At 51.0% G+C, this 22,439-nt stretch overlaps 1 protein-coding gene across 8 annotated transcripts in view; it reads right to left on the bottom strand.

Moving 5' to 3' along the window:
• Nucleotides 1-22,439, bottom strand: part of Tns1 (tensin 1) — a 209,133-nt gene that overhangs the window by 5,391 nt on the left and 181,303 nt on the right. For 6 of the 8 annotated variants that reach the window (XM_055616887.1, XM_055616889.1, XM_055616892.1 and 3 more), the window contains 12 exons: nucleotides 20,998-21,090; nucleotides 20,102-20,125; nucleotides 12,297-12,495; nucleotides 9,023-10,014; nucleotides 6,098-6,184; nucleotides 5,216-5,347; nucleotides 4,759-4,851; nucleotides 3,925-4,002; nucleotides 2,347-2,418; nucleotides 1,953-2,121; nucleotides 1,174-1,242; nucleotides 780-812 (listed from right to left, as the gene is read on the bottom strand). In XM_055616887.1, the coding sequence (XP_055472862.1) occupies nucleotides 780-812; nucleotides 1,174-1,242; nucleotides 1,953-2,121; nucleotides 2,347-2,418; nucleotides 3,925-4,002; nucleotides 4,759-4,851; nucleotides 5,216-5,347; nucleotides 6,098-6,184; nucleotides 9,023-10,014; nucleotides 12,297-12,495; nucleotides 20,102-20,125; nucleotides 20,998-21,090 (2,041 nt within the window). The remainder of the gene's footprint in view (nucleotides 1-779; nucleotides 813-1,173; nucleotides 1,243-1,952; nucleotides 2,122-2,346; nucleotides 2,419-3,924; nucleotides 4,003-4,758; nucleotides 4,852-5,215; nucleotides 5,348-6,097; nucleotides 6,185-9,022; nucleotides 10,015-12,296; nucleotides 12,496-20,101; nucleotides 20,126-20,997; nucleotides 21,091-22,439) is intronic. The other 2 variants (XM_055616888.1, XM_055616890.1) reach the window with 1 other exon arrangement.

Here is a 22,439-nt window from a genome sequence, read left to right as displayed (position 1 = left end):
AGGCCTTTGATAATGGCCGGGAGATGGTCAGGGCAGTCTCCTTTCCAGGGCTAACTGTAACTTTGACATGGTAGGGGGTGATCCAGACAGGGTGAGGAGCATCTCTGAGATCCCAGAGTAGAAGCACATAGGCCTGTCTATGCCAGGATAGGGACCCAGCCAGTTGTGCCTGAACACTGCCATCTGACCCATTGGCAAACTGGCCTGTCTGTCGGTCTGGCAGTAACACGAAGAGATTCAGTGATGTGGGGAGGCACTGGAACGTGAGGTCCCTTTTGAGTCTATGAAGGCTACAGAAGGCTGAGGCAGCCTCCCTCCCACACAGCCCCTCTGGAGCCCCTTGTTGATAAGGATTAGATTCCTAGCTGGTCCTTTCCATTCCCAAGCAAGGTGCTCTCACTTTGGCCCACCCCCTGGCGCTCTGGCCTCTATCTCTTAATTCAACAGCTGCCAGCAACTGAGAGACCCCAGGCTGTCTTCAGGAACCTACAAGTCTACAAATCATGCAATCCCTTTCCCTGAACCCACTTCTATCTACCCAAAATGCACCTGTCACTTAAATCAGTTTTTTTAAGTATTCTTTCTTTCCACAAATCCTAAGGACTCCACGTCCAGACACCTGTCTTTATTAGCATCAAGATGCAGGCTATCTACTCTTTCTTCTACTCTCAGGGACCTTGGCGTGTAGGCCTTTATCAGACTCCTGGTCTAGAGCCTAGCCCTGTGCCCGCTTTCCCCACACAGGAATACAACAGCTGGGTGCAGGCAAAGCTACTTACTTAGCAGGAGCCCCTCCCTCTGTCTTCATCCACCTGTGGGGGAAAAAAAAGCCCGCCGTGAGTCGGTGTGCCCCTCCTAGGAGCCCTGCCAGGGGGAGGCAGAGAAGCCCCCACTCCAGGAGGCATAGCCTCAAGGTCACACTGAGGGTGGTCCAAGTGAGGAGGATGCTGCAGCCTGCCTCCCACGTGGAGGGGAGACACAACAGAGCATGGAGAGGTGAGCAAAGACGTCCGTGGAGAGTCACCAGGTCTGGGGAGGAGACTAAGGTGGCTGCCGACATAACTGCTCTCACTGCCCAGGACAAACCAAAGCTGTGTCTGGGGCAAGGATACACAGGCACACAGCACACACGAACTACAGGGGACAGAGCAGAGGTGCCCATAAGACACTTACTTTCTTTCTTGTGGATCCAGGTCACAGAAGGTGACGGTGTTGAGAGGGTAGTGTCGCCTAAAGAAGAGCCTGTGGCAAAGATATCAGAGGGCCAGAGTGAGTGTGGGAGTAACTGCTTTTCACACCTGCTACCAGCCGCAGGTCAGGCCATCTTCCGGTCACTGTGCCTAGCATGAGTTCATACAGCCTCTCCTTATAAATAAGATGGGCTGAGATCCTCAGACTAGGGCTCCAGCCCCACACAGAAACAGACAGATGTGCCAAAGGAACATGGCCACTTAGCCCTTAGAAATGATAAATGCCGAACTCTGGAAGAGGAAGGGATGGACTGGGAACAGAGAGAGCACAGTGTAGAAACATCTACTCTTAAAACCAAGGCCTTTTCTCCAGCAATATGTATTCTATAGGTTCAAAGAAGGCCACTCTTTAGAAGTACGGATGAATAAGTGGATGGATCTTGGATAGAGAGAGCTATATGAAGGGTCTGGTGAATGGAAAGACGTATAAATGGATGGATGCGAGGGTGGATAGGTCGGTGGGTGGATGAATGGGTTGGTGGATGAATGTGGGTGAATGGATGGATAGATGGATGGATGGTTGAGTATGTGGGTAGGTGGACGGATGAACAAGTGGGTGGGTGGAGGCTAGATGGAAGGATGGATGGACGCAAGATGAATGCACAGATACATAGGTAGTCGATGGCTACAGGGATGGTAACAGCACGAGTGAGCGGGTAAGGGGGAGAGAGGCTGGAGAAGAGGTATGCAGACAAAGCTTACTTTCTCTGATTGTCAGTCAGTGTGATTCCTTGGGCAGAGACCTTGAAGTGAACAATGGTAGCGGCTGGTGCGGGGTCAGCAGCCAAAGTCTCAGATGTCGCTTTGGAAATGGCCTGAGGCCCAGTGAGTGACTCCATATCCACAGAGTTGATGAAGAGCACATTGCAAGCTGGAAGACATGGAGCCAAGGAGTCACGGGGGTTAGGGTAGGTGAGGATAATCCCTCAGATCCACCGTGCTGAGGCAGGTGCGGACAAATTTCAGGCAAGCCCTGAGCCAAAGCACAGAGAAATGGAAACTGGCAGAGAATTCCAATTTATACCAGTGGGAGAGGACAGGGCAGGAGGTGGGCAAGAGGGGTCTGGGCATCAGTCCCATCTCAGGTGCCACTTACCTGCTCCCTGCTTCAGCAGGTCAGTGGTTGAGTTGGCAGGGCCTGAGCTATCTTTTGATTCATCTGTGGGGTCTGAAACAAAAATTCAATTAGTAATTAAAACCCTGAAGTAATTAAAACGAGTCTGGCTGGGCCTAAGGCAAGCCCTGCACATGCCTCCCCAAACAGATACTCTTTTCACAGTGGGTCTTGGCAGTCAGCACCGAGTATATAAGACGATACTAAGGCACCAGCACGGGGCTGGGAGGCCCTAGCGCCAAGCAGTGCTGGGCTCAGCTCCCCACCTCAGTACCTGCTAAGTGTCTGTGAAATGATGATGGTGATGACAGTTGCTGAGTCTCAAGCCTGTGACACAACAAGGCTTCAAGGGGGACTGCAGGCCCCTTGTGCACACAGTGAGTGACCGAAATCAACGCAGCACAAACTGTTACTTTGAGATGAGTTAGAAATCAAGTGCTGGAAGTACTGAGTAGCTCAAGTTCGTCACTCTGTCTGTCACATGAAACACACACGCTTTATTTCAACTATACTTTGACAAGAAAAAAAATTTTTTTAAGGATGCCATAAATTGGAATATGATGTGTGCCTCCAATCCCAGAACATTAGGGGCTGAGGCAGGAGAATTGTGAGTCACGGACAGACTGGTCTAAATAACGGGGGTGAGGGGGGAGCTTTTAAAAAGAAAGAAGTGGGGGAAAGGAGGAGGAGGGAAAAAAAAATGATCGGTGCTTCTAAACTTTGGTGTACAGTTGTGTTAGAACACAAATTGCTGGGCCGAGTCCACAGGTGTACTGTACTGGTTTCTCGTCACTGGAGCCCGACCCTGGGGTCTCACACCTATAGGCGAGTGCTTTACCACACAGCTACATCTCCTTTCCTTTGTATTGAGATCTCGTTTTTGCCCAATCTAACCTAGAGTCACTTATAGCCAAAGCAGGTTCTGAACCTGTGACCCACGGAGCTCAGCCTTCTGGGTTGCTAAGGCCAGACGTCTGCAGCCCCTAGCCTGGCTCTGTCTCTGAGTTTCTGACAAATTTGAAAATAATCTGCAGTTTAGCAAGTGTCCAAGATGGCCGCAGCAGCTCCAGGCACTGTGTTCTGAGAGCCGCCGGTTTATATGGTTTAAATATCAAACGATTTTGTAAATTCCACACAAATATAATTGAATTAATGTCTAAGCTGTGTGGTTACTAATGTTATTGAAGTTGCATTTGAACCTTCAAGCTAATAATGTTGGTCAGTGGTTATTAATAATTCAGTGTGTCAAACTGGATGAAGAGAAATGGTCAACTGGCACTAAAAGTCTCTCTCATGTACCAGGATATAATCCTTGTGTGACTATCCCCTGCTTCTCGGATCTCCCCGGGGACAAGGCCTGTTCTGAGAATTCAGTGCGAATTTTTTTAAACCACCAGAATATTTTCAAGAACAATCTGGCGAATCAATTAATGGGTGTTTCTTAGGGTTAAGCTTTTTAATGAGCAGCCCCCACTTTAACAGAAGATGGGGGAGGGGTTCCCTGTATTGTCTCCACCCTGGCTCCACTCTGGGCAGACGACATGAGGGAATATCTCCTACCTCGGCTTGGAATGACCAGTTTACAGGGCAGGGCCAGTGGGATGACAGAGTGCTGATAGACCAGGGCAGACAGGGAGCCTGTGGAGAGAGACAACCGGGAAGAGTGATTAAGAGAGACCGGAAAGGGAACCCAAAGAACCCCACCCCATCCAACTTCATTCCATCCCAGGATCTGCTGAATGTTTTGTTGTTGCTGTTGTTGGGTTTTGTTTTGTTTTGTTCCATGCTGAGGCTCAAACCTGGGCCTGAGCCACATCTTAGCCCCCAGCTTCTTCATCACCACCCACACTTGCCCACCCCAGCCAAAAAATAAATAAAAACCTGCCCCCTTTACACTGGGAACTACAAGGGGACCTAACTACTTTCCTTGACAGCCATGTCCCCTGAGTCCTTTCTAGTCACAGAACCCCCATCAGAACAGTACTGTAGGAGAACTGTGACATCAAATCCCAGCTCTGTTGCTTATCTAGGGGACTCAAGTGGCACTTACACATGTGCAAAATGGGGAGGGTGACAGCTACCATGCAGGACTGCTATGACACCAAAGTAACATGACATCTAGATAGTGACTTTCGCATAATAGGTAGCCAAGAAGGGCAGCTGTTCTTAGTACTGTTATTTTAATGTACTGACAGTCCATCTCAGCTGGGAGGAGCCACAGTACTCGGTATGTAACTAAGAAGTGTGGCCAGGTCTCAATAAAACTTTATAGAAACAGCAGCTGTTCCTTCTTTCTGCCAATGCCATGCCCAGGAGGACTGGCAGGAGTGAGATAGAAAGAACTTGGGTCTGAGGACTATGGCAGAGACCATAAGGACAAGCCAGGATGCTCACCGAAGTTTGGCTCATTGGGACAGCCCTTGAGCTTGACTCCTCTAGGGCCTGTCTCTATCAGGAAGTGCCTCACCAGCTCATGGGTCATGTCTCCTGGAATAAATAAGAAGAAAGAGAACTGGTTACTCCTTGTGGTAGCACCCTCCTGCCACCATCTCATAACTTCTGCAGGATGAGATGGGAAAGAGGGCTACTGAAGCAAGGTGACTAGAGCCCTGTGGGATGATTATGGCCATTTACTCCCTTCCCATCCATTCAGGAAACAACACACACACACACACACACACACACACACACACACACACAGCAACACCCAATGGTCTGCTGTCATAAAACCACCACTCATTCTCATGGAGGTTCTCAGGGAGCAGCTGGGTGAGTTAGAGCCCTGTTCAGTACCCAAAACTCTGAAGAAAGCAAGATGCCCCAGCCTTAGCCTGGAAGGAGAAGACATTACCTTTCTTGCCCTGCTGGGTGATGGTTGGAGGGGGCGAGGACACCTTCATGGCCAGCCCATAGGCCCCTCGGAAGGAGTGGCTGTCACGAATGATGAAGGCCCCTGGCTCCTGATCCTTCAGGAGTGCAATGGCTGAAAAGAGAGGAGACAGAAGAGAAGAGCCATCAAGAAACCATTAGCACTGGCTTAGCTTGAGTCCCAGGGGCCTGAGGGCTATCTTCTCTCTTCTGATGATGTCCTATGGTATCAGGCTGTAAGCAAGCACTCTCGAGGGCCCTCTTGTACCAAGCAAGGCAAATGTCTCCTGCAGATGTCTAGAGAGAACGAACACTGGAGGCCATGCCATCTAGAGCCACTACTCAACACAGCCCCATGACAGGAAGCTGACAGTGTATGGATGGCAGTTGGGACTGGTCTGTAACTTCATTTAAAAAAAACAAAAACAAACAAACAAAAAAAAGTGGACCTGGAGGCCCTCCCTGCTGACCCTCATCCCATAACCACAGACTTTCCCTGAGACCTTAAGCTTGGCCTACATTCCAAACTTAGTTGTTTTTTTTTTTTTGTTTGTTTTTTTTTTTTTGTTTTTTCTGAATAATCATCATCTCCTTCTTCCATATCATTGTTTCATATGTCCTTGACTGGCCTGTTACTTTGCCTGGGAAAACCAAGGCTTTGCTAAACTCCTCCAACGCTCTGCTTCTGATACCCTCCTTTACACAGGAAGTGGTTTTTCCTGCCTGACCTTGATCCCAGTCTCCCCTCTTGCACCCCCACCTACTGCAAAGAGTAATGAGTTCTTGCCCAAGGCAGAGATGGAGAACAGGAGCCCATGAGGTCTCCTGATGGACCACCAAACCAACAAGACAGTCCCCAACTCACCCTGCTCTCTGGAGATCTCAGGCTTGTACCAATACTTGGAAGTGTCCTGGACAAACTTCACTTTAGCTCGTGTCTCGGGACTATTGTCTAAAGGAGGAAATGAAGAGAAAGTGTTACAGTTGAATTGCACACTTCCCAAAAGATGTTGACACCCTAAAACACACAACCTACAAATGTGCCCTTATTGAAAAGATGGTCCTTGAAGATGTATTCAAGTTAAGACAAAGGCAAGTAGACTGGTGTGAGCCCTAGTCCAATATGACTGCTGTCTTCCAAAATGGGGAAGAGACAACAGATCCATGAGGACTGTAGCAGATGAAAATAAAACATCCTTAAGTCAAGAGACACGGGACCACTGTCATCAGGAAAAGTGTGGAGAGGGTTTTAAACTGTGCCCTGTCAGAGTCCCTGCCAACATCTGGATTTTGATCTCTGGCTTTTGCTATGACAGAATTTACTTCTATTATTCTAAGCCAACAAATGTGTGTCAGCCCCAGAAACAAACAAACAAACAAACAAACAAACAAAAAAACAGCTTTCTGGATCGTCAAACATCACAGAATATGGCAGGAAGTACCCAGCAGCCTTCTTCCCCCCAAGCTTGCCTCCTGCCAGTCACCATGGCTACCTGGCCATTCTGTGAAAAAAAAAAAGAAAAAGAAAACAAAACAAAAAAACAAACAAACAAACAAAAACTTCCCCACCCCATTCCCTGTGCATAGAAGATCTGAGGACATTTTCCCCACTTCACTCCTATAGGTTGACACCTCTCTAGTCCCTTCTCCCTATGCTCCATCTCCCAGCTTCAATCTAACACCCATGAGCAGGGACAAGAAGACCCATGTCTCTCCCCTGCGACCCATCCCCTCTTGATACCCAATTCAAAGTGGCATCCTACACCAGTAGGGTCAAAAGTCATTCCCATCCTCCAACCTCTAGATGAGGGCCTGGCCAGCACTCTAGTGGTCACCTATCAGGTGTGACACAGGTGTGACGCAGCTCTGAAGACCATAGCCTCTTTCTCGGAACATTACATTGTAGAGGGGTCTGGACAAGATTGAGTCCAACTATGGCATTCCCTGGAACTTTTCATGCTCCTGCCTCCTCCTCTCAGTTCTAGGACTACAGGCAACCATTACTGTGCCTGGCTCCTTAGCACGTCTTTGTGCTCTAAGCTCAACCTTAGGTCTTCATAAAATACCTAACAGATTGTTGTGAATTGCAACCACTGAACCACGCAGGTGGGTGTTAGAACTTCATCTTGCTTTCCACCAACATTCTTTGACCATTCGGCACAAAGCATAAAAAAACCAAAGGGCCAGGAAGAGAAAGGAAAGGGAGGGAAATCCACTTTCACGGTCCTCCTGATAGCTGTGAGAGACTGAAGCAGGGGACCCAGTGCTGAGGTTGCTACCAGGTTAGGAGAGAAGGACTCTGCATCTGTAACCAAGGACCTTGGTTCTCATAGGCATCTCCAGGGACCTAAGGGGATTCAGCTCCTTTCCCAGGCTGGGCAGCTAGAGAACGCATTTGCTGCAAGCGCCTGGCCCTCTGAAGCTTTGCCACGGTTGATCTAAGGAGTTGTCAGAGGCAGCCGCAGTCCTGTGTGCTTTCCTGTGTTGACTCCAAAGGCTATTTTAAGTAGGCAAGATGGTGGGAAACAGGAAGTGTCCTAACTACTAGAAACTTCGCATCCTTCAAGGACTGGGGCTGGGAACCAGATGTCCCTAGTAGGCGGCAGGAAGCAGGGGAGTGCAGGGTCACTCTAAGTGTCCCAGCCTGGAAGGACCTGAGAAGGACACAGGACACAGAGCCCAGGCTGTTTACAATTTTCTGCATCTTGCCTTGGACACAAGTAGCCCCGGGGCCTCTGCACACAGGGTCGAAGTCTGGTTGAGAAGGTGCGGATCACCTGAGGCCTTGAACTTTATGTTTGGAGAATGAGCTGTCTCCATGGAAGCAAAGACACCAAGACTAGACTTGGGTGAAGAACTCATCCTGCCAGAAGCAGGACTGCCCAAACTAGGCTCTGTGAAAAAACATCTCACCCTTAGCCTTTCCTCTGTCCTACCTGCCCATCAGGCCCATGGTTAACTGATGTGTGGGGCTGACAAGAGTCACAGAGGTCCAGGACAGCAGTCTCACAGTTCTGTTAAGTCATAGTATCCCTCAAAATTATTAATACATGCTGAAGACATTCCCATCATGTTCGTGTGTGCGTGTATGTGTGTGCATGCGTGTGCATGAGTGTGTCTATGCCACAACCTGCTTGTAGAGGTCAGAGGACAATCTTGGATGTCAATTCTTGCCTTACACCTTGTTTGAAGCAGAGTCTCTTGATCACTGCTGCATATGCTAGGCTAGCTGGTCTATAAGCTTTTGGGGTAATCTCCTGTCTTCACCACCCATCCAGACACAGGAGTACAGGATTACAAACACACACTACTGTGTTCCGTCTTTACGGAACACAGTAAAGGTTCTAAGGATCCAAATCCAAGTCCTCATGTTTGTACAGCAAGTGTTTTACCCACTGAGCCATCTCCCCTGCCCCAAGAGTACTCGTCTGGGGGTACTATGGGCCTGAAGTCAGCTGTGTGAGCCTCTTCCTGTATAAAGCAGAGTTAGCACTGCCTACACCTCCCCATAGGGGTTAGAGGATTAAATGAGTACTTGGCTCAGGCTGCCACATAGCATATGCTCAATAGGGGGCTATGACAGTGACAGCCATAACATACTGTCTGTGCTTCCTAGTCCATCTTCCTCATCTGGTGCACCTCCATCAAAGCAGCCCCATCCTAGCCATGTTCTAAAGGTACAACTCCTGCTACAGGCAAGGAACTCAGGCCTATGGGTTGGTGACTCACACACTGCCATCTGCCGAGGGATGGCTGGGGCAGACGTAGAAATGTAAGAGAACAGACACACCTGGCATAGAGTACTTGGAAAAGTCTGGAAGCGTGTGGGAGAAGGAGACGGTGCTGCTCCCACTGGGACTGGACATTCCATTGGCAACAGGTGAGGAGGACACTTTCCCATTGATGGTGGCATAGTTGGGGAGGCTGCCCGCCCTGTCTCCCATTGACATTCTCCGCTTCTCCGGTAAGGCTGGTGTTGGGCTCCCTTGCCGGAAGGCGGCTGAGTCTGGCGAGGGTGAGGTGGCGGGGCTGCTCAGGCCAGGGTAGTAGGCAGGGGAGACAGGGAATGAGGGTGTGGAAGGAGCCTGGTAGCCGGAGGCACTGCTTTGTCGAGACAGTGTTGGTCTTCGGTCCTCAGGGGTAGAGTAGCCACCATAAGCTGCATGCCGGTCCAAGCTGGGGCTGCCAGGAACCACAGAGCCAGACCCACCCAGGTGCCGGCCCAAGCTAGGGCTCCCAGGGCTAAGAACTGCATTGCCATGGAGACTGGAGGCCAGATTCCCTTGGTGGGCCCCAGGGTGCCTGCCCAGGCTTGGGCTTCCAGGAGTGGTCGCTGCACTGCTTGGGTGGCCAGAAACCACATTACCATGGAAACCAGAGCCAGATGGACCCATCACCTGCCGGTGGCTCAAACTGGGACTACCAGGGGCAGCCATGGTGGGGTTGATGGCCCGCCGACCAAAACCAGGACTAGGTGGAGTGTTGGTGCCCACTGTTCTGTGTCGTGCCTGAGGGCTCCCAGGCACCATGTGGACGCCGGCCGCACTCAACTGTGGCTGGCCTTGGCTTTCTGGAGAAGAACTGAACGGCTGAAGGGAGTAGTCAGGGCTGCTGTAGCTGCCGCCACCAGCCGGGACAGGTGAGGAGCTCCGGTAACTCAGTGCTGCAGGACTTGGCTGCCCCAGGCTGCCGGAGCGGATGCCGGAGTCCAGCATGGTGTGGATGGGTGTCCGGGGACCCTGGTCACTGCTTCCTCCTGATGGGAAACTGCCCACGGAAGTGCTAGAGAGAGAAGGCAGGTAGAAAGGTCAGTGGATGATATTTAATAAAGGGTAGACTTGGGCTGAGTGGCCAGCATCCTTCAACCACTAAGAGCAATAAGAGCTCCACTCACGGTGTAGAGGAAGTCGGGGCTCTTATACCTTACATAATGAAAAAGCAACCGAGGATCAGAGAGTTTAAGCAGTAAGCTCAGCACCACAGAGGTTTAAAAGGCCAGGTTTCAACTCAGCTGCCTGACTCCCAAACCCACATTTCCTTTACTGTAACACTGCAATCACCAGGGAAAATGAAGGCAGCTCTCCTGGTGTACGCCCTTAGTACCACAGAAACTTAAAAGAGATGCTCAAATCACCTGGCTCTATTCCTACAAGGGCATCACTTGAATTACTTTCTCTGAGTGTTTTATCATCCTCTCAGAGTACTAAAATAGGGCTTTCGGTCCTTGATGACTCAAAAAGTAAAGACAAAATCACATGGGGAGGGGGTAGCACAGATTAGGAGATTTCAGCTCATTGGGAAGTCTGTCTTCAGCACCCCCAATGCGGCAGTAATGACACAAGCTGCTTTTGCATAGTATGAGGTTTCCTTGATGTTAAGTAAGCACAGGCTGGTAGACCCAAGGCTCTGCCCAGAGACCTGGGTGAGCAGCCACCAGAGGGAGGCAGTGAGCAGCTGATGCTTTGCAGCCCCAGGGAAAGTAAGGTCTTTGCAGAGTTCAGGGCCCCAGGTACAGGAGGCTGTAGTATAAGACCAGCACCAGCAGGGAGAAGGCCAAGATCAGCACCCTGGGGATGAGCTAGATTGTGATGTTGTGCAGCCGCTGCACCACAAAGGTGAAGTGTGGTGCTGAGACCGTGGGTGCTGTGGTGGAGTTCAAGGGCTTCTGGAGCCCCGGAGCGAGCCTGCCGGTTGCAGAGGCAGTATGAGGAAGACGCCAGGGCAAAGGAGAGAACTGGGACCCTGCCACAGCTCTGTCCCTGGAGCAGGCAGCCTAACACCTTGTGGAAGGGCTGAGGAGGAAATAAGGTGGACAGGACATGCGTAGGAGTGTGTGTCTAGCTGGAGGGTTAAGAATCAGGGTCCAGGAGAAACATCTCTGCTCATCTCTTGCCAGCATGGGTAGTGCTCAAGGCCGGGCCAGTGTGGGTGTGACCTTAGTGGAGGAAGAAAGCTGGAGAGTCTGAAGGCCGTGGGGATCCCAGCACAAAGGGGACTGGGTTCCAGAAGAGAAAGGGGGCAGGGTCTCCCCTGCCAGGGGAAAGATCCTGCTTATCTCTGCCAGCTTTGTCCTCTCTATGCCTGACACTCTGCCCCTAGGCCTTGCCCCAAACTCATCTCAACTTCTCTCCCTATGTTGTTTTTCCATCCATAACATGGAGTCTTCATCTCACCACCCATCCTCGCAGCTCCCTAGTGTACCCCAAACAGAAACTCTTCTGAAAGGTTGGCCTATCCTACCCAGCCCTGGGAATCCATGTCTGGCTCACTCAGATGGATACCAAGAGTGTCAGTCCACCAAGATGCCCTGCCCTGCCTGGATGTGTGCTTTGAGCTGCCCATCACACACCCTAGTCCTCTGCCCTTCTGATCTGTATCTTCACCCCAAGACATCCTGCCATCCTTTTGGGTTCCTACTGTAGCACCATCCTTCAACATCCTCCCTACTTCCCTGGCCAGAAGTAACTGCCTGCCTCTGCTTTGTGCCTCAAGCAGTCTATGTCTGGTGTAGAGGTAGGCACAGGTGGCTCCTGTCTATATTCATCACTCAGGTCTGAAGGGGGGGGGGAGTGGGGAAGAGGGAGAGACAGAGAGACAGAGACAGGGAGATGACCTCCAAACATAGACACCTGTAGGTTGAAGTCTGTTTCTGCTGCTACTCAGCTATTGTCCCTTTGAGCCTCAGTTGCCCTTCCTGAGAAGTAGGAACAGCAAAGCTCAATTCTTAGGTCTGCAACGGAAAGCCGTGATTGCCCAAAGCTTTGAGGGAAGCAGTCAGTTGCCTGGGTAGAGTTTCCTGTACACTAGAGGCTACAGCTGAGAGATTAACAACAGGAAGGGCTGCTCACTGGCCCCTTTCACCCAAGTGGAATGGAGCACAGGCTGGGAGCCTTGCTCGTCACCCCGGTTCCCTTAAGCAGGATGCCCAGAAATACTCTCTCCCTAGGCTTGAGAAAGTGCCTTCAGAATACAACAGCCTGGATGGGATTTTGCCCGTGTGCAGTCTACACAGATCCCAGGCCTCAGGCTCAGATCCCCACCCTGCGCTCCCATTCCTGGCTTACCTGTCAGCGCTGAGGATGGGACTGCTTGTGGAAAGCGGGCTGGGGGAGACAAAGGAGCCACCGGGGGTCCCGTTCCTCAGGGGTGTCTCGTGTCCATAGGCATGGGCAGCTGGTGCACTAAAGCTCTTAGGCTCAACCTCCTGAGCTCGTGGCCCGGCCACTGCTGTCCTCGCCACAGACTCCACATAGCTCCTGGGCTCTGGAAGAAGGAAAGGGACAGAGGATGAACACAGGTGTGGTAGGAATCCACCCACCCTGCCAGGGAATACAGCACCCTCAGGGTCCAGCCCGGGAAAGAGGCAGCATGAGAAGCCTCCACTGGACCACTGGGGTGCTGCTCTGAGGCTCCTGTTCTCCCACGCTCCCCAACCTGAGGCCAGCTTTAAGGAGCGCTGGCTTTCAGAAGCCTCTGCTTCTCTAGGCTCCGCCTCTGCAAAGAACCTAGATGCCTGTCCATGGCTGGCTTCTGCTTTGCAGCCTTATTTCTGCCCAGCCCTACCAGGGTCCCCAGATGTCCAGGCTCCTGGAACAGCCCCAAAGCCATCACCTGACTTTGTCCATATCTCAGGAAAGCACTCAGCTTGTTCGTCAAGCAATATATCAGTGCCAGCCGCTGCACACTCACCAGCCCCTTCCTGCCAAGACACCCCCACCCACTTCTGCACAACACACTCAGCATTCCTTGGAAGACTGATGCAGAGAACCCCATGCCTGGGTGAAGCCAGACATTCTGTGCCCTCTACGGTACAACCGACACCCCAGGTTGTATACAGAAGGGTTTCATACACAGCATCCCCCAAGTAGTGTTCAGAGTAACATTAATGACAGACCATTTGACAGATGAGGAGACTGAGTGTAAGATGACCAGGCACGTTGGACCCAGGCTCCCATGGCCTCAGAGGCCAGCCCTGAAAATAGTCCTATGCTAACCAGATCAAGGTTCTTGGCTCCTTCAGGGACGCTATTATATGGAGGAGGTAGATGTCATTGCCACCACCTAGAATCTTGTGGCCATCTTTGTTGCCCCAGAGGGATAAGATCTAAGCACAAATCCCTAGGTGCCACAACCATAAAATCCACCAAAGCCATCTGGGTAAATGATGCTGACCTGGGACAGACAGGCCCTGCAGCTTTTGAGGGCCCTGACTACCATGAGTGGAGTAACAGAGCCGCTTCCCAGGTTCCTCGGGACAAGAGGATGAAGGAAAGTTGAGGCAACCAAATTGGTAGCTTGTTCCCTCAGCTGGATGCAGAGAACTTGGCTTGGGGAGGAGGGAGTTACCTGTGGTATCGAAACCACTCTCCGTAGAAGGATCCCCAACATCCACACCTAGCCCCCGGTGCTGCAGGAGCAGTTACCTGGGCACACAGAGCTGGGGCTTCAGCTTGTGGAGAAAGCCGGCAGAGCCTCCCTCAAGCGGCTCAGGCCACCACTCACTTCCCAGGCTCCCCAGGCCAACCTGACATAGAAGGTTTGAACTCTGGCCTCCTCAGGCCCCAGGCACTGTGGAGGTGGAAATGCCATGAGGTCCTGTGACACAGGACTGATCAGATTCTCTGTAAATAGCTTAGGTGGGATAGTCAGATGGCCCCTGTCGCAATCACTCAACCCAGCCATCGTGCGTGACAGTGTCTGCAAACGGCAGCGAAACAAACAGGCAGAGCTGTTTGCAGCAGAATTTTCTTCAGGAGAAAAGGCAGCAGATGGATTTGTCAGCAGTCAGAGTGCTGACTCAGATCTAACCTGTCCCCTCAGTCCAGAGAAGGGGAGCAATTTGCCCAGGACACAAAGCCAGCCAGTGGCTGTGGCTTGCACTATGTCTCCAACCTCAAAATACAGGCTCATAATACCAACACATGAGCCAGAGGAATGCCAGACCCACAGGATCACCCATAGTGGAAAACCCACCTAAGAGTTATGTGATGGGTTAAAATATGGAGAGCATATTTAACCCAGCAAGTATGGGGCAGAGGTGGCATAGGTACCCAGGCAGACAGCCTTCCTGCTACTACGCCGTTACTCACAGCTCATTAAGACCATCCAAACTTGGGAAGGTGGTGGCCTGTCCCTCACCATCCCTGCCACTCCCTCTGAACATTTCCCAGGCCTTTCTAGGTGCTCATCACAGTGGTACTTCTTTCCCCACTGACACACAGCAATCCTCTCCTACCCACTGAGAGTCCTGCTACCCACAGCCTTCACTTGCCTGACAAGGGCTCCCAGCACCAGCCACGTCACTTGGCCCAGAGGCCTCCGTGTGTGTCTGTCTCATAAATTCAGAGCCACATGACCCTCCCTGCCAGCCCCATCCAGACGTCACCTTGTCTAAGAAGTCAGACCCAATACATGAACCCTGAAAATCAGGTTGAAACCCACACTGGTGGCACTCCGACCCACTTTCCTACCCTCTCCCACTCCACCCCTAATATGCATCCCCAATGGGCACATTTACCTACTTCTCTCCAAGCCTCTTGCCCTATGACTCCATATGGCTTTGGGCTTTTGCTGGAGTGGTTGGGTCTTTACTGGCAGAGAAGGGAGGGAGACAGTGGGGGGGGGGAGGAGATAGCCCCAGCTGTACCAGCTCCTTCTGGGTAGGTAGAGACAGCTCCCAACCCTGCTAGGGAGCCCTCAGAGCTTTGTACCCTCACTTGTTTCCCTGGACTTTTCAGTCACCTCAGCTGCCCTACCGGAATGAACCATGGAGTTCTGCCAAGACCTCAACGAACACATTAGGGAAGCACCACACTTTATGCTAAATTCTCTTAAAAAAAAAAAAAATCCATATTCTAAAAACAAAAAAAAAAAAAAAAGGTAAAAAATAAATCCATATTCTGCTAACAGGAAGCTAAGAGAAAGCCCACCATCAGAACAGAGCCATGCCCACTCGGCCTAGGTAGTGACTTAGTCCCAGCTGAGAGCCCACTCCGCTTCTCTGTCAACATGGACTAAAAAAACGCTCACCTGCCTAAGATAAAGGCATGTGAAAAGAAACACGTCCTTTTAGTTCTTGGTAATTCTGGTTGGTTCCACATTGCTCTTTGACCTCAACCTCCCTCCACCCTTGCACATTCCCTTCCTAGGGCGGGGTGGAGTGGAGGTCAGGACTCTTCCAGTCTCCTAGGGAGCAGCTGACCCACAGGCCATCAAGCTGGGGAGGGCCGGAGAAGTGGAGCCAGGGAGGGTACTGTGTGGAGAACATTCCAGGAGCCCAAACCCATCCCAAGTGGTTGCTGGCGGCGGCTGGGAGCAATGAAACCCAAGAGTGACTTGACTCCTCAGCCGGGGACTATAAGCTCTTCACTCATATTCTCAAATACATTGCCTCACTCATGGGGGGCGGGGGCGGGCAAAGCACCTTGGGCTGAAGGAAAGGAGCCAGTACTGCCCACCCTGACAAAATGAAGACATATGGGGGTGGGGAGGAGGCTTCTGTGGTATAGCACTTGCCTAGCATGTGCTAGGCCCTGGGTTCAATCCAACCCACAATACATAATACAGACATACAAATAGTACTAAAGACGTGGGTGGTGAAGAAGGAAGTAAAGAAGCTACCTGAACCCCAGATCTAGAGCTAGTGTTAGTACTGGACCACATGTGGCCCCCTCCAAGTCCCCAAACACCTCTGTCTCATGGTAAGATCTCCCCACCTCACTCATCCTTAGACCCTCAGTCCCTAACACAGGATCTGCCGCCTGGTAGGTGCTGGACAACTCTGCACTAGGCCACCTGTTTTGATGCCTCAAAAACCACCAAGAATGTCAAGGTATCAGAGTCCAGTGTCTTCCTTTATACCAAGCCTGTCCTTGGGAACCAGTGGAACAAAAAAACAGGACACGATGGAGGAGGACACCTTGCATTACTCTCTGGCCTTAATACACGGATACACTGGCATAAGTACACACGCACACACGCAACACACTCACGCAGGCAAGCATGAGTACACACACACACACACACACACACACACACACACACACACACACACATAAGCTCTGACATCTGAGCCCAGAGCCCATGGATGCCATTTTCCTCTTCCCTATTCTCTCTCCAATTTCACCAGGTTAATGTCGCCCCACACGCACGCCTGCCCCACACGTTCCTTCTTTAACCTACGGTCTCAGAAAGCTGTGCTCCCTCCTTTCCAAATGTTCCATACATAATTCTTATTCATGAATGATCATGAGATTAAGATACATGCTTCCTACAGCTTATCTCCCCAGAGCCTGGCCCGCTGCCCACTGCATAACAGACACAGAGAATAGCAGGCCATTAATGACTCAATGCATCAATGAAGAAAAGAATGCATGAATCTATTTAGCCTGGTGGATTGTACAAAGCAAACACCCCTCAAAGGCTTCCTTCCCCAGCTGAGGAATTCTGCCACTGATCATTTTTCCTCACAAGCCTTTTTTTTTTTTTTTTTTTTCCCTGAATTTCCCATCAAAGTATCAGCAGGGACATCAAGCACAACTTCCAAGGGTCAATAAAGAATGTGGCCTGGGCTGACCCAGGAGGCGGCTGAGTTATGAAATGTGGACCTGGCACCCCAGGCTTAATCCTTGCCCTCACCGCCCACTCCCAAGCTGGAAGGCCAGCCACTGAGCCTGGGGACAGGGGTGGGCTTATACCGGGCCCTTTGACTAGGAAACAGAAGGCCCAAAAACACAGTCTGGTCCAAGCTTCGATCCTGGCTGGGTCCCTCACCCCCACCATAACCCAGACCTTAGAGCCAAATCCCTGAAAGCACAGGGGTGGCTGGGTGGATCTCAAGAAACCTTCCCTTCAGGATTCCTCTGCTCTGATACAAAGACAAATGGAGGGCAGGAGACTCGAAGCCTCGTGAGCTGAGAGTCTTTTGTAAAGCACACTTAGGTGGCCTCACTTCAGCTCTGTCAATATTCACTCTTCTCAAGTCACCCAGAAACAGCACACAACTGCCAGGGCCTGTGTGCCTACCGGGTGACTTTCTCCCTGGAGTCTGACAACCCGCTCCCATACTGAGTCAGCCACCCACACTCAGGACCTGGGTCTCTCTGTGCAGTCAGACACTGAAGCTGTGGGAAGCAGTCTGGAGAAAGCACATCCCCTGCACAAAGTCTGTGGTTGGCAGAGGGTAGCCTTGACCCCAGCTTCCCAGATCTGCAGCTGGGTCTGTTTTACTCTGCAGCTTCTACACAAGCTGGTTAGAAACCAGCAAAAGGGGCTGGACATATGGCCCTGAAGTTCAGAGCCCTTGTTGTTCTTGCAGAGGACCTGGGTTCAATTCCCACCACACACGATGTATGTAACCATCTGTATGTAACTCCAGGGATCCAAACCCTTCTCTGACCTCCACAGGCACCAGGCACACAGGTGCATACACACTGGCAAAATATTCATACACATAAAACACATAAATCTAAAACTTAAAATTAATCAAAACAATAGAGAAATCAGCAAAGCTTCTGAGAAGCCACAACCGCCAAACCTGCAACAAAAACTCAGCAGGGCCATACCCAGGCTGGGTTGGAAACCAAGGCATACGGTACAGAGGAAAGTGGGCCTAAGAAAACCAAACTAAGTCCCTATAATGCAGCTGTTCTCAACCGATGGGTCATGACCCCTTTGTATGTGGGTGGGGGAAGGGGGGCAAACCACCCTTCCACAGGGGTCACATACCAGATATCCTACATATCACATATTTTCGTTATAATTCATAACAGTCGCAAATTTATAGTTATGTGAAGTAGCAATGAAAATAATTTTATGGTTGGGGTCACCACAACACGAGGAACTGTATTGAAGGGTCATGACATTAGGAAGGTTGAGAACCACTACCCTATAAAAATAGCCACTCAGAACCAAGGCCCAAGGTGGAAACACCTAACACAGCATAGCTGGAGGGGGCCTTGGTACTCACCTGTTTAATGTTTCCTGTGGAGATAAGGACACGCATGCCCAGAGACACACAGGAGCCACTCAGGCCAGCATCCCTTATTCCTTGACCAGCAAGAGTCTTTACCGAACTTCTTCCCTCCTGAGCTAACCTTCTTCTGCCAGATCATAGCCCCTCTTCTTGTTCAGGCACAATGCCAGGCTTCCTCCAAATCTAGGGCTAGGCTGGCCCCACCGCCTAGATCAGCTGTGAACTGCTTGAAAGTCATTCTCAAGGGGCCAGTGAGATGGATCAGTGGATAAAGATGCTTGCCACCAAGCCTGACAACCTAGAGTTCCTAAGTTCGATCCCCCAACACAGACATGGTAGAAGAAAATTGATTCCCCTGACCTACACACACACACACACACAGACACACAAACACAAATAAAGTATTTTCGGGGGGGGGGGGAGCAAGTTCTTCCCAGAATTGTGCAGGGTGTCCTGAGGCATTTTAGTGGGAGTGAGCCCTTAACCAGCCTTCAGTCACCACAGGTGCCCAGGTTTCAGAAAGATATATTTCCTGCCTCTATGCCGACAGGAAACAAGTCAATGACTGTAGCTTTAAACTAGGGCTATTGTCCCATTATAGTTTGAACCTGAAAGGCCCTCACAGTCTCATGTTTTGAACACTCGATCCCCAGCTAATGGCACTAATGGCTATAAAATCATTAGGAGGAGGTGGGGAAGTAAGCTATCAGAGGACAACCTTTGAAGGAAAAGCTCACCCAGATTCCTGCCTCTTTCCCTGCTTCCTGGTCTTCAATGATGTGAACAGCCTTTACCACACCCTCCCACTGCCATCAATAAGCTGCTCCACCTCTCCGTTCCTGTCTTAGGAGACGAAAATCTCTCCTCAGCCATGAACCCAAATAAACTATTCCTCCAAGTACTGTCTGTCAGGTCCCCTGTCAGGTCACTGTCACAGAGATAAAGTAGCCAGCTCATACTGGGAGACAACACTGGTTCCGTTGAAGGCACTGTTGCCAGGTGAGTTTCACCAACACCCAGCAAGAGGAAGCCACTATACACCTTCAGACCACAGGGCAGCCCCTAGAAGGACCTACACAGGCATAAATGCCTGAGTGGCCAAGCAAGAGAAGCCCTGCTCTCTCCGCTCCTCCCAGTTGGCCTCTATGTACTTTGCACACCAGCCAGGTGGTATGTGTACCCCTGGGAAAGGAAGTGGCACAAGGGGTATTTTTGTCAACAAGGTGGCACCATGCTGGCGCCTGAATACTAGCTGTACCTGAACTGGTGCCCAGTGGCAACAAGTGTCCCAGGCAGCATTCAGGCAGTGCCCAGAGTGGCATCTCATTGTCAGAGGGTGGGGACAGGAAGGCTATGTGCCTAGTCACTTGAAAGCAGGTGAGAAAAGAGATCCATCCCAAGCCAGCCTCATCCATCTCCACGTGAAAAGCCAGCCCCAGGCCCAGAGAGCGGAAGCCACACACAGCCAAGTGCACTTACCTCCTGGAGGCTTAGTCACCTCCTCCCCCTCATCTTCCTCTGAGGGAGGAGAAGAGAGACAAGAGGAGGAGAGGCAGGAAGGAAGGGCAGATGATAAAGGTGAGAGGAAGAGCCAGGAGGAGAAAGAGAGAGAGAAGTTATCAGGATTGCTGTTAGAGGAAGACTTTGCTGAAGAAAGGCAGGCTGGAGGCTGAGGTCTAGTTCGTACAAGACCCCACTCAGTAGCCAGGTCCCTTCCAGACTCTGCAGCCAGGATCAAGTGTCAGGTAGCAGCATGCTGGCTAGTGAGAGAAGGCCTCCGGCCCTTCGTCTGTGTGATGGCTGCTGTGTCTGCCCATGCTCGTATGTGGAGCATGTGGAGGTTGTGCCTAAGCCAGCATCTGGACTGTTCATGAATGCACACTACCATCTTCTTACCTGGCTGGATCAGTCTTCTAGCAACTAAGGAAAAAAGGAAAAGTTGACCTCCAGAGCTCCAGCTCAGCTTTAAAACTAGAGTCGATTCCTAGCTCAGCAGACTACAAACCACCATTAAAAGTTCCAAGACCCTGTCTCCTTCCCCACAGAAAGAAACTAGGGGGTGGGCAGGAAATAGGGGGATGGGTCTAGTAATCTTCTCCCTCCCAACACAGTCATCCACCCCATTACGGATACAGGTTGAGGGTAGCTTAGGAAGTCCCTGGAGCCCAGCTCCTAGTCTCAGAACCAGGGTCAAAGGCAGCTGACATTAGACATGTGAACATAGGGATAAACAGAGTCTGCTCAGGGGTATAAGCACCTTTACAGGCAGAGGAGACCCAGGGCTGACAGGAAAATAGTCGGGGAAAGGGCAGACAGCAAGGCTGCTGGGAGTGACTCATTTCTCAGGCAAAGCTTTGTGAGCAAACAAGAAAAAAATGCCGAAGCTCTATCCTCTGATGTCATGAGGATGCCACTGGGCTGTAGCGGGGGTGAGAGGCTGTTACCAAACAGCAGGCGTGTTTCTATGCACACCTATGTGTACGCACACACACGCACAAGTGCTGGGACATGGGCCTTCCAGCAGGGCTGACCAACTCTTAACAAAACTGGAAAAGGGGTCTCAAAACCCTAAGGCCCAATAGTCAGTGGCTGGCAGGAAGAATACCCCCAATGCCTGCAGAGCAGTCTCCCAGGCGTGACTTCAGTGTGGGATAGAGTCACAGCCTCCTCAGTTCCAGGAAGGTCCCATAAACCTCTGCTCTCTGAGTAACTCTACTTAGAACACCTTCTCCGGGTTACTAGGTTTTCCTGACCTCCCTTGCCATTTCCCTCCCTCCCTTCCGGTCACTCACCACCTGTGGGGTGCAGTAGAATGTCGGCTGGGTTGTGGGGTTTCAGACCCAGAGCAGACAGGGGTGTCTTGGCCAGACCAGGAGGAGAGCGCACTGTGTGGAAAGAAGAGGGGGAGACGCAGGAAGCGAGGTCAAGGCATGGTAAGGGTGTGTCCTCCTGAGGCCTGGATGACCAAGAACCAGCCTTCCCTGCCCTTCCCTTCCTCTGTGCCATTCCACATTTCAGCTTGAAAAGGAGAGAGTCCAGAAGAAGCGAAACCCTGTCCTGATCCTGATCCTGAACCTTCCCCACCACTGAGAGACATCTATGGGTTCTCTACAGCTGCAATCCCTTTACTTCATGAAGACTTATTAAACACAGCCAGCTTCTTCCGGTGTCTTTGTCTTTCTCTAAACTATTATCTTCCCACTTTCTCTTTGCCCAGCATCCTCTACACACACACACACACACACACACACACACACACACACACACACATAGAGAGACAGAGACAGAGAAAGACAGAGTCCTTGTAAGCCGTCCACACAAACAGAAGACAAGCAAAATATAGTGTAAAAATAGTCTCAGGAGGACACATCTTGAAAAGTATGGCTAACTGGGCATGGTGGTACATGCCTTTGATCCCAGTACTTGGGAGGCAGAGGCAGGAGGATCTCTGTGACTTCAAGGCCAGCCTGGTCTACAAAGAGAATTCCAGTACAGCCAGGGCTGTTACACAGAGAAACTCTGTCTCAGAGGGGGGGGAAACAAACAAACAAACAAACAAGCAAAACAAGAAAGAAAAGAAAAGTGGGGCTGAGCATCAAAGGCAGGGACCACAGCATCCCTGAGACATAGCAGCCCCAGGCCACATGGTCTCTTCAAAACTGCAGGAGAGGCCTTGTCAAAGTGAGGCTTGGAACTCTGGGAGGAGAAACCAGCACTCTTTTGTCAAGAGCACAGCTTCCTGGGTGAAATGAGGCTCCTCCCGAGTGGCCCATCTGGGTTACAAGTGTCATGTATCACACAAGGTCAGAAAGGGCTGCCGGCTTTTTTTCCCATCAGCCAAGAACTCTGAGCAGAGCAACAGGGCTAGTATCACGGCCAGTCACGAGATATCTCAGTGGCAGCTGCCATGTACCCTAGCACATCTCTGAGGAGAAGTAAAGAAATAAGGCTGTGGCTCTCGTGTCAGGGATCTTGACAGCCAGGAGAAAACACAGCCCCCAAGGACATGCCCTACATAGGAGTGTGGCCTTCATATGCCCAAGGAACAAAGTAGCATCCTTAGGTGTTAGCATCAGGCACAGCTTCTCTGTGTGTGTGCAGGTGAACACACACACACTCAAGCACACTTGCACACGCATGCACATGCCCAAGCAGGGGATGCTACAGGTACAAATGAGACCTGCTTCTATACTCCATCTTTTCTCTGTCCCTGGGCATCCCAATGGACAAATGT

Source organism: Psammomys obesus, unplaced genomic scaffold, assembly GCF_907164565.1.
Source record: "Psammomys obesus unplaced genomic scaffold, mPsaObe1.curated_primary_1811, whole genome shotgun sequence".
Classification (NCBI taxonomy): Eukaryota; Metazoa; Chordata; class Mammalia; order Rodentia; family Muridae; genus Psammomys; species Psammomys obesus.
This window is presented reverse-complemented; position numbering and strand designations above follow the sequence as displayed.